The 12,559-nt window shown below is 41.2% G+C and overlaps 1 protein-coding gene across 1 annotated transcript in view; it reads right to left on the reverse strand.

Moving 5' to 3' along the window:
• The window catches only part of CDH2 (cadherin 2), a 241,746-nt gene extending 229,864 nt beyond the window's left edge, over positions 1–11,882 (reverse strand). The window contains exon 1 of the mRNA XM_062201500.1: positions 11,772–11,882. Coding sequence (XP_062057484.1) covers positions 11,772–11,831 — 60 coding nt within the window. The 5' untranslated portion in view covers positions 11,832–11,882. The remainder of the gene's footprint in view (positions 1–11,771) is intronic.
• Between the last annotated feature and the right edge of the window lie 677 nt (positions 11,883–12,559).

Genomic DNA, 12,559 nt, shown 5'->3' on the forward strand with positions numbered 1-12,559 from the left:
CTAGAAAAAATGGGCATCAATCTGCTTTATATTTTACCTGAATTGAAATATGTATGAAATCTAAGAACACAGCCTCTAACATCAGTCTGCTTACATTTGAATTATAGCTCCATCATTTAAAAAAATAAGCTTGAGCATATTAGTTAACCTATCCATGTTTTGATGTTCTCATCTGTAAAATGGTATTAATTTTTGAGAACAAATGAGTTAATATATGCAAGGTACTTAGAACAGTGCCTGACACATAGTAATTATTCAAAAATTATAAGCTATTATTACCATAGAATAATAGTAAGTTAAAAGCAACATTCCCCGCATCTAATTCTCAATAAATCATCAGCATCTATGAGAACAGTGAATCTACCTTTTCTTTGTTTTCACAAATGCTGTGTTGGCATCAACCAATATGATAACTTTTTCCTCAACCCTCTCCTCTACTGGGTCCTCAGTATTATGTTACAATTATGCAGGGAACTAAATAACTCTGGTTCCAGTCTGGCCTACACACACACACACACACGTTCACACCCAGACACTAAAGAATTAAACCATAGAAGCAAGAGACAGATCTCAGGGAAGACACCAGAACAGTTTCTGAATACCTGTTATTTCCACCACAAATAACCTGTATAATGAAACTGAATACATTCTTATCCTTCTCTAATTATAGTCAGCCTAGACCATATCTTCTAGGATTGAGGGAGGACTGTTAAAATAAATATGTGTCCTTCCAAGACTTCCAGAATACCAAGTGTGGTCTAAAGAATTCTAATACTAGGTAGTCCATAGAGGGCTACAAGTTAACCAGTGAAAATACTTAACAAAGAATAAAGCCTTGTCACATCAACTGCTCAAACTTATTCAGATAATTATGCAACTCCTGATTGTGTTTGTATAAAATAAGGGTAATGTGTTGGTCCCCAAATCTTTATAGATCTATAATATTGCTCCCAATATGCATGTATAATGAACATGATTATATCTATATACATGTATATTTTAGATTATATGTATAAACATAAGCATATATATGCACATAATCATTTACTCTTCATAACAACCTCTGTGATAGATGCTATTTATTATTCCTGTTTCATAGCTGAGCATATTGAGGGGCTGAAACATCCAAATAGTGTTCAAGTTCACTCAACAACAGGTGTTATCGAGCCAGGGATCCAACACAAATCACTTGCTCTACAGTCTCCATTATTGAGCATGATACCTCACTGCATCTCTAAACTACTGAATCGGTATAACTTAAATAAAAGAAAGAAATCCAAAATCTACAGAAATGTTGTACTAGGTGTTATATTCAGTTCAGAAAAATAAAAATTTTATTTGACAAATGTGTTACTGTGTACACATAAGGTATGTATAAAATATCTGAAGGGAAAAAAATAGAATGAGACCCCTTACTCACACCATATACAAAAATAAGTTTCAGGTAGTAAGGTATCTAAAATATCTAAATTTGACAATATGAACAGATGAGTAATATCTGAAAAAGAAAAAGTGTAAGAAAGCTGTGGAGGCTGACAGGCCTCAATTTATACCCTGGCTCACTAACCAAAGTTGTTGTATTCCTGTTACACATCAGAGATATGTATACAAGTAGTTTAATTACAAATAACCAAAATGCGGGAAAATAAGGAATCAGAATCCTGTCAATACCTAATATATATGCAAAACCAGTACTAAAAAAAGTAGCCTAAGTTCCAAAATCCATTTACTTTCCATCTTGATACCTTAAAAGAAATCTGCATAATAATTCATTATTATCTACATTTAAATATACCACTACCTCCTTTTAAAACAAAGATCCATCAAGATGGCCTCAAAGAAAGAGAAAGGTCATAGACCACATCATGGATTCAACTCCATTCCATTTACAAGGCACTGAAATGTAAATCAATTCATAAATTAAATAAATGGCTTTAATATTATCCCCAAATGTTCTTAGTTATTTGTCTAACAAAGATAGAAGTGTAAAAAAAATTCAGTGCCAAAAACACAATCACTATGTGTAAACCATTACTTTTATGGTAGAAAAACAATGTTGGGGCAAGAGCAAGTTCAAAAAACTGAGGCCACAGAAACACACCATCTTTTTTAAATACAGTAAAATAAAGTCCACACGTGTAAGAATAAAAGTAAATTAGAGTTGTCTTGAAGCAAACAAATCCTAGGTGGGCAATTACCCATGGAACTGGATTCCTTAGTTTTCATCATTATGCGGAATCCTCCACCAACAATCTAGACCTGCCAAACCACCATTATAATCAGAGAGAAAAAGCTTCTGGACAGATCTTCCCAAAGTATGAGCACTTTGCATCCCTCATGGCAAACTCTCAGGTCTTGAAAAAAGCTACACAAACATAAAAATGGTCAACTGTACCCAAATATATACTGAACAGCCAGAAAACTATGAGTCTATGGTATTATAAAGCCCTTGATAAAACCTTTTTAAAATTAGAACAAAAGTAAAAATTGGGTAGGGCCTCATTGAAAAGTGGGTCACTTGTAAGCTCAGAGAAGGTATTAAGAAGCACTGTTGAAAAGATTAGAATCTTAACACTCAAATCTTCTGAAAACTTGAGGTCAAACAGATAGTTCTTTGCCTCTGCCCTCCTTCTGATTAAAGGAATGGCAAAAGAGGCCATGAATTACATAATTTCAAATGCCTTTGTTGGTGGAAGCCATATTGTTCAATTACCTAAAGAACATCAAAAACTATCCAACAGGAAAATCCACAACAGGTGCTGAGTGGCTTGTCACCATAAATGCTCGAGGGGCCTTTAGTTGCACTGAAATGATCTTTCCTTCTTGTTAAAATCATTTTTAACTTCCTTAACTTCCCAGATATTTCTAGTGTCTACTGGTCTTTCTAATTTTGTGAGTATAACAAGCACACATGACACAAAGATATGGATGATTTTCTGGATTAACTTGAAAATGCAGACACAAAGGGAATTGAGTGTTTTATTCCATAAAGTACAAAAATAAGGAAAAATAATATTTGCTGCTAGGGCCCAAGTAAATAGTGACCACTGAAGATGGTTAAAATTGGGAGGGCATGTTCCTGGGCAGCTGGTAATTCGCGTCTTTGTCCAGGGCTGATTACACAGCATGTTTGGTTTAGGAACACTTAGCAGCCTGTTCCCTCATATGTGGAATTTCTTGTATGCATGTGATTTTCCATAAAGTAGTTGAATGTGTGTTTATTATCATCTGAATTTTGGATTTTCTGAAATACTACTGGAACCTAAACTTGGAGATGCTGACATCAAATAGATCCTATCAAGGGTGGGTGCCACAGGCACTGCAAAAACTATTATGTTAGCTGCACACACACACACACACACAAAAAACCCACCACCTTTCTTTATCTACTGAAGCAGAAAGCCATAAAGAATGAATTTCAAACTTTGAACTTTTGTGTCAACCAGTTAAGACAACAAAATGAAAAAAAATGTGGTCAGTCTCTAGTTTATTAAAGATTTATGTTAAGCAGGAGAGTGTATTAAATCTCCTTTAAGTGTAATAAAATTAATTATTTTTAGGTATTTATTTCAGTTCTTCCTTGATAGCTTCCCAACCACCTAACAGGCATTTTGTGCGAGATTACAGCCAAGCCAAGTGTAACCACCCACCAACAATAGGTCAAGTTTCAAAAAAAAATAGTTCTAGGCTTTCTCAGAAGCAAGCAAATCAGTGTCTGCACTCCAGCTACTCCAGAAAATATTCAGGAGAACCTGTTAAGTCCTTTTGAAATGCAAACGATGCATTTAAGGGAAGTCAAATAATTTCATCTTGTGGGGAAAATAATTCATACTAGTCAAAGGTGGAAAATGTGCCATTAAAACAGTTCAAAAATTGGTCACAGGATCTCCTATGTTTATTTTTACAATGAACAATGTGAAAAATATACAGTTTCAAAAAATGAAACCATGCATATTCTGTAGCCTGAGAGGTTTGTAGGCTCTTAGGAAGTATCTTAAGTTCCAGAATTCAAACGCATACACATATTTTTGAGTACCTCAGTGTATTATTTGTTGATTAAGACAACTTGAAGAATTTCAAAAACAGATTATAAATCATCTCCCTAAGTTTTTTCTTCTTTTTCCAAGAGTAACATATAAAATAACAACGGAAAAACCTAACCAAACATGACATTACTTTTGGCTTCAGATGACAAAAGCAAGCAAAAATTTAAGGCCAAGACTGACTAGAGTAACTTAAATGCTAACCCCTCTCTACTGTTATATTCATCCTCTCAGTGTTACACAGAGGTAGAGGGAGAAAACCATATGCTTCAATGTCAAGCTAAACTCAACTATGACAAATAAAGCTTTATTCTGGGTTCTCATAATACTCAAAATGCCTGAGTTTCAGTTTTATCAACTCTAAAATGGGAATAAAACTGCCCATCTCAAAGGATAGGTGAACTTAAACCATGAACTGAAGCTACAAAATTGTTTCCCTCCTTGAAATTAACAACACCTACTTCCTGAGTTTTGTTTACCACTACCAGACACCAGTTTGAAAAGAGCTTTGAAGAGGTAACAGCTAATATCTACAGTTGTGAGTTTTCTCCTGTGAATGCACTCTTTCAAGTTACATGATTGGCCTCCTGACAGTTACTAAATATGAAATAAATTGTGAAATGTCTCAAAACAGTGGATGTGGAATAAACCCAAAATGTCAATGCTTACGATCCTTACCGAAAACAGTGATATAAAAGCCCAATATTTAGTGCAACAGAAGAAAGCTGAATAGACTAAGAACTGATTTTAATAGTGAGGTAAAAAACAGTCATTTTACATTTCCAGTAATGTCTGGAATAATAAAAGACTCTAAATTATGTACCTTTTAACTGTTGTTTTGCTACTTCCTGAATCCACTCAAACATTAAATAATGTATCATAATGGGGATAAATTCTTGGTATGCATGTCCTAAATTATGATAAGTAATTAATTTTTAAAAAATTGACAGAAAAGCCAGTACTAAAAGTGAAATCACAATACACAGTAGTACAAAGGTACACTATTATGCCCGTTTTTACTTAGTTACTTATTTATTGATTTAACCAGTAAGCCTATTTTGGGGGGTACCTAGGAAGAGATCATGGATCAAGCATCTATCTGAGTTATTATGAATGGGATGTTATGTGAGAGGACTTTAATAAGTTCACAGAAAAGCAGAAGTTTAGTTTATTTTGTTGCAAAAAGTGTTTGAAGTTCATGCAGAGCTTTTCCATAGTATACATTTTCCATGAACTTTTGGAAGACCCCTTGTATTTAAAATGCTACCTCCTTTTAAGTGGCTCAAGATGCTTTAAAAGCATTATACAACTGAATTTCCCAATACTACTTGGAATAAACAAGATTACATTGTTTACTTAATCAAGGCACTCAGAAGACCAGAGTCTATCCTGCTATTAAATGGTTTTCTATAGCCTAAGTTCCAGATCTTAGAAAGGTCCACTAAGGCAACATTTCCACAATCATAACAGATAAGAAATTAAATATTCAATCAGTCAGGGGAATGCAAGTAATTTCACAATTGTTCAACCAACTAGTAAAATCTCTCAGGCACAGATAGCAGCACAATGTGGTCACTCCATGATAATCTCATGGAGTTACCCTTCAACTTAGCAAGCTGTCCTTTGGACCTAAATCTAACTCAGCCTGCTGAGCTTTGGTGGTTTCAAATTTAACTGTAAAAATGTTCTAGTGTTACTTCAGATTATCTTTGTCTTATTTCTACTCTTCTTAACTTTCTGTTCTTCAGTTATATATCTGCTACTTGTGATCTTTGTCCAATTGATCCTCACTCAGAAGACTGAAATCCCACTGATGATTTTACCTGTCCTTCTTTGTAGCTTTTCCCAAATGTAACTATTATTAACCCATGGGGTGGTTTAACAATATTCTTGAACCAAAAGTAGAACTAAAATGATTTGTTCCATACAGTAGGAATTCTGAAATCTGGCTGCACAATAAATCATTTCTTACTGATGGTCTTTCATATATAATGAATCCAATTTTTGCAATAACAAATAATGCTTCAATAAACATCTTTGGGTGTATATATATATATTATTTATTATATTATACTATTATATAACTAGAGGAGGCTTTCTAGGACAAAGGTCTAACTGTGTTTTTAATGCTGACCCATATCACTCAATTCAGTGATTCTCACAGAGACTATTTTCTCTAAGATAAAAAAATGAGGCCATAAAAGCAATAATTTTTACACTTGATCTTAGCCAAAAGGCCGAGAAGCGATAAAAGCAATAATTTTTATTCTCAGCAATAATACACTTTCTTTTAGCCTTATCTTCGCACCTCTAAATAATTTACTTTTACTGATAAAACTATCACAGCCAGTGAACAAAACTTTAAAGTCAAGAATACAAAAAATACACATAACTTCTAATCAAGCATGTCTGAGAAATTCTTGTAAATAAATCCCCCAAATGTCCTTCTACAACTGTGAGCACCTGAAATTCCTTACATCTTAGGTTGAAAATTAAAGTCATTCCAGAACCACTGAAAAGTAGAAGTATTAGGATATTTTTAAGCAGTCCCCAAAAATCATAGAAATAGAAGTCTTTCTCAGATCAACTAATCCAACCAGACCCAAGATTTTACTGTTGATTAAAAATGGGATCATGAGAGTTTAAGAGGGTAGACTACATCTGGACCAGATTAGAATCCCAAGCTTTCTGCCCTTGACAGACAGTACACAAGAACAACTCATTTGCACAGAATAAGTTGTTATATTCTCATTTTTCGTAACATGTAGAAAGTAATCCATCAACTACCAACTGATACTTAACATACAACTGTACTGAAAGTTGCAGGAAATGCATACGCAGATAGCTGTCCTCACCATTCATAGTGTGTGTGTACATGCACATACACATGTGCAAGGACGACATGAAGGCTTGAGAGCTGCACAGCTGGAAGCTCATTGACATGCACTACTATTTGAGTGCATAACAAGAAGAACTGAGCAGAGTTTTTATATAACCTGCATTTTCATTTAAAAATCTCTACAACATAAATCATAATCTTCAAATCCTTCTTTCAAAAAGTCCCATTGAGCTTCTGAATTCACCTTGTTCTGCTCACTTTCAACCTATTACTTTATACATTATAAGATTCAGCTTTATTGAAATATTAATTATCTATACCTCTTCCCTAGCACATTAGTTTTTCTATATCTCTTCCCCAGTATGAATAGGGTTAATTAAATACAGATCACCATATACTCAAGGTAACTGAGATAAATTTCTGAAAAATTAAAACAAGAATACATTTTCAGTAGAAAAACGTTCTGTGATTTATTGGTACAAATTATGTTAAGAACTTATAGTTCTTATCTTGAAAATACTTAACTTCTAGAAGGTGTACTGGTAGCAGATACCAACTACTTATTCAAATGACAAAATCCAAATTCCAAGTCTATCATATTTTTAAATGGCTGATAAAATTCACTGCCAACTCTAAGCAGTGCTTAAACTTGATTACTTTTTGTACTTGAGCCAAAAGAACAAATTTGAATAATGTTAACTTGGGCAAAATGATAGAGTGTATACATAAACACTACACTTCTTAAATAACAGCTCTGATTTTTCTTTAAAAATTCACTCTTCTAACTTAAGAATATCTCCTTGAAAACAGGATAGGGATTTGAGTTACTTAAGATTTCCAAAAAAAGCATTTTAAAGTAAGATTAACTGTTGCTTTAAGTCTTGACATTTCCCGATTAATAGCCCTAAAGCTTAATGAGGCACAACAGATTTCAGAATTGAAAATTTTTAATGAAAAAGAAATTAAGGACAATTTTGTGCAACATACTGTCTCCAAAATAATGCTACAGGAAGACTTAAGTCTCCACATGTGAAAAATAAGAGCTATCTAAAAAGATTTTCCTCTTAAAATCTTAGTCTGAACTTTTAGAAAGAGGTCACGGAAGACTTTGATGCAAGTATAAAGCAAAAAATATGCTCTGCTTGTATATCCTTGCTATTGAGGCCTAAATGTGTATATAGGTAAAATCTTTTACAAATATGCCCATAAATTTTTGGGGGATATATAAATTATTATATAAGAAAAGAGTAAAGACCTAGATAACCAAATCTAGAGAGTAACTAACTGTGAACACCAACTAAATTAGTAGTTCTGACTTCCAATAGAATTTAAGTTGTAAGAAGTTATGTGTGAAAATCACATAAACATTGAGAATAAATATTTTATGCTTAAGACAATGATTGAATCCTAGACTTTCCACATTCTAAAGCAAAGCTTCGTCTTATGTGATTTACGTATTGAATGCTAACCTCTAAAATTTGTACCTAACAGGTGAAAAACACATATGGTATCATGTATTTTTTGTTCCTAGGTCTCCTACAGATTTGAAACCAGGACATATGTGATTAGACTAAGAATCTAGAATTCCTATGAACATCAAGGTACTGTCCTTGATGTCTATTCATTCAGTCAAGTGTATTTAAATTAGAACAATCCTATACAATCACAATGTGAAACAGAAAAACACACCAAGTTTTGTAATCTATTAATTACTGGGTCACAGGTAAAGTAACACTGATTTTTTTTTCTAATGATGAACTCAACTACGAATTTGAAAGTCAACTGTATAATTTTAAAGGAAAACTAGTCTAATTTTATGATATGTTATCCCTAAGCTGCAAAGTTTAATGTTCAAATTGTTTTTTAATGTAAAGGACAAAGCCAATATCTTAGATTAAAATCACAAAGCTGACATCCTCACAGGTTCACAAGAATTATGCAAATGTAGGTGACAGAATAACTAAACTAGTAAAGATTCTCTCAAAATAATACAAGGAAAGCAGACACTCTGGTTAACAAAGGAAAAGAATCCTTTGAAGGTTCAATTATATTTAACTGCCCTGCAAAAGCAAGGTTGCTCTGTATCTACACTAATGATGGACACAATCGCTTTTCTAAAACTCTTGGCTGCTTGGCCTGGACTGAAAAAAAAGAGGAAAGCAAAGCAAAGCAAAGCAAACTAGACTTTTAACAGTAGAAGACTGCAGAGGAACCACTTTCACCTTGCAGATAGAGCTTTGTTGTTCTAGGGTGTAAACCAGACCAAGAGCTAAGTCATCCCGGATCTCAGCAGCATCCACACGGTGCACTTAACCCCCAAACTTATGCTGACCAACTGCTCTGCTTCCACTCCTCATGACCTTTCAAATCACTCAGTGTTACCGCTTGACTGGCACTCAGGAATTATAAGACTTCCAAAAACTCTATGACAAAGTTACAATGTCCCTTTCCAGCAAGGTTTATAAAAATCCACCTCAGTGCAAAAGACACTGCAAAAGAACAATGGAAAAGATAAGTACATTATTCGACTTTACTATGATGATATATTTTAAATGCAAAAGGTCAAAAAAACAAAAAACAAAAAAACCTCCAAATTTCACACCTGATCTCCAGGCGAGAACTAACAGAGGAAATGAGATTGCTTTAGTCCTAACACATGTAGACTTCCTGCCGTGTTAAAGACCAACAAATGTCCCCTCCTGTCCTAACTCCACTGTGCAGTATCCAATTAAAACTTGAATTTAGATCCAAAAGTTGGTGAAAACAGACATGTAATGCCGCGTTCACATTCAATTTATTGTCTGCAAATCAGTTAAGACCAAACCAAAAGATGTCAAAAATAATGCTTTTAAAATATTTTCAAAACGTATGATGATCCCTTTTGTCGAAGAAGAAAACACGAGATACACATAAATCGCCAAGCCCTGCCTTCCTTTTAACTTCAAACACGAGGAGTAGCGCTTTTTTCCCTCTTCCCCTTCAGCCTAACCTCTCTAAAAAAAAATTTTTTTTTTGAAAGAAACAATAAATGAAGTGACAGGAGGCGCAAGAACGAGGAGTGTGCGCTCCGGAGAATAAAGGGCGGTTTTATAACAGGAGGTACTTTTGTTAGCAAGTGACTGGCAGGTCTCCTCCTCCAAGTCAGGAGAAATCCCATCCACTCCCCAAAACTGCAGAGGCCAAACATGTTTCATCTAATAGTTCTGAAATCCCAGAGTCAGGAGAGAGCTGAGGCGGGGGAGACCCGCGAGTGGGGGAAGGGGAGAAAGAAAGAAAGACCAGCAGGAGACACAAGAACAAAAGGAGAAACCCAAGAAAGGAGGAAGGAACGAGGCGCTCGAGCGTCCCAGGAGCCAGTGCTGGGGACAGCAGGATCCGGGGAGGAGACCCGCCGGGCCAGGCAGGCTGGGCGCGCCACACCACGGCGCACCATGGACAGGGCTCGGTGCGGCCGCGGCCCACACCCCTCTAGGGGGCAGCGGGAGAAAGCGCGAGAGACCCCCGGCGGGCGCCGGCCCCGTCCCGACCCCGGGGCCCGCAGGCCCCCAGCCCCTGCGGCCGGAGCGCGCCAGGCCCTGACCCGTGAAGACCGCGGAGGGCGGGGGGCGATCCTCACCATCTGCGGCCACCTTCCCCCTCCCAGCCCGGCGCAACGGCACTTCCGAGGCGCGCACCCGCACTTTTCGGGGCTGCCACCCGGCTGCCCTGCCCCCCGCGCCGCCAAGGCTGTGCGCAGGGTGGGGAGGGGGCTCTCGGTGGACCTCCCAGTCCCGCGGCAAGGGCGGGCACGCCCCTCTCCCGCAGCCTCTCCGGGACTCCACCGCAGGCGGGGACAGGCTCGGGACCCCGCCATGGCCCCCGCCCAGCGCGAAGGTCGCGGCCCGGGCTGCGCGTCGTCGCCTCCGGGGACTCGGCTGGCGGGCCTGGAGGGGCCTGGGGGGGCAGTCCGGCGCCGGACACCGAGGGAAAGTTGGGCAGGCGCTGGGGTGAGGGAAGCTGTGACCCGCCTGGAGCAGGTGCTTCTAGGCGCGGAGGAGCCTCCCGGTACAGATTCAATGAAAAGGCTCGCTGGCACTCTCCCGGGGGTGTGAAAAGTGCGGGAGGCTCAGGGCGAAGGCGGGCCCGGGACACACACAGGGCAGCGGCAGCCGGACAGAGAGCAGTCATCCCCGGGTAACGGAACTTCTCCCTGCCCGCGGGCGACGGGGCGTGGGGCGCCACGGACAAGGTGCCCCAGACGCAGGCCGGAGGACTCCTCGGAACAAGGGGGGCAACGCTTTCTTTTCAAGTGGGACCCATATGGAAAATCGTGAGGGCAAGAGAAGAATAGGAGGCAACTCTTGGCTGGATAAAGACAATAGGACTGTGGAGCCCTCGGGCACCGGGAGACGCGCGGGTGTCAGGGTGGGGTGGAGGCAAGTCCCGTAACTAAGCCACCAGAGTGAGAATTCCTACTGCAAACTCCCGACCCACCCCTGTAGAAATAAGCAAAACAAAACAAACAAACAAAAAATTGGAGCAAAGTGCAATGCGAAGGGCCCGAAAGCACAGAAAACTGCAAAACCTGGGAGCACTCCCGCTTCATCCTTCGCCTTCCTAAGGACACCCGCCGACCCGAGAGCGGGTCCTCACCCCAAAGGAGGAGCAGAAAGGGCCCGCGATCGCTGCTCCCGAGCCCCTGCCGGGCAAGGAGCGGGAGACCAGCTGGCCCCGGCAGCCCTACCCCGGCGGCCGGCCCGAGCCTCGTGCCTGCGCAGCTCCCGGCCGCGCGGTGCGGCACCTCCCTTCCCGGGTGCGCAGCCCGGCCCCGCAGCGGCGCGGGGAACAAAGGGACCCGGCGCCGCCCGCCCCACCCCGCCCGCAGCCCGGCCCACGGGGATACCACGTACCTGAAGCAAGGCCGCCAGCAGCGGCAGCAGGGTCCGCGGCGCTCCCGCTATCCGGCACATGGAGGCGGAGAGGGGCCGAGCGAGGAGCCGGAGGCGGCGGCGGCGGCAGCACCAACAGCGGCGCGGAGAGACGGCTCCAGGCAGTTTCCAGCCCCTTCCCTTCCCCTCCCCACCCCACCCCCTTCTCCGCTGCTCTCCTCTCCCCGCCAATGGAGAGCGAGCTGATGACAAATAGCGGGCCGCCGAGTCCGCGGGACTCGCGCTAGGAGTAATAAAACAGACCGAGGGATCAAGGAGCCGGGGAGGGGGCGAGTGTGTGTGCGTCTGTGTGTGTGTGGTGTGTGTGTGGTGTGTGCGCGCGCGCGCAGGCGGCCGCGGGGGCAGCGCGGGCGGCTCTGCTCCGGCCCGGAGCGCAGCGGAAGCTCTGAGGGATGCAGCGGCGGGGACCTTGGCCGGTGCGTGATGCGGCGATGGAAGTGGAGCGGGCGGTGCTCCCTGGGAGCTCCGCAACGACAGGTTTCGGGCTAGTGGTTCTGCTTCCTCCGGTCGTCTCTCAGCGGCCGCTGGGCGAGACGACGACGCTGAGGAGAGCGCCGCGGGGAGGGCGCTCCGGGCGCTGTGCGCTGCGCCCACAAAGGGCAGCGGTCCCGCCGACCCGCTTCGCCGCCGCCGCGTCGGAGGCTGAGCTGAGGGCCGCTTCTCGGCTCCCGTTTCTGCCCTCCCCCGGCGACTTGGGAACACTGTTCTTCGGCCTCGGCCGCGCGCGCCGGCGAGGTGAGGGACCGGCG

Source organism: Lepus europaeus, chromosome 9, assembly GCF_033115175.1.
Source record: "Lepus europaeus isolate LE1 chromosome 9, mLepTim1.pri, whole genome shotgun sequence".
Lineage (NCBI taxonomy): Eukaryota > Metazoa > Chordata > Mammalia > Lagomorpha > Leporidae > Lepus > Lepus europaeus.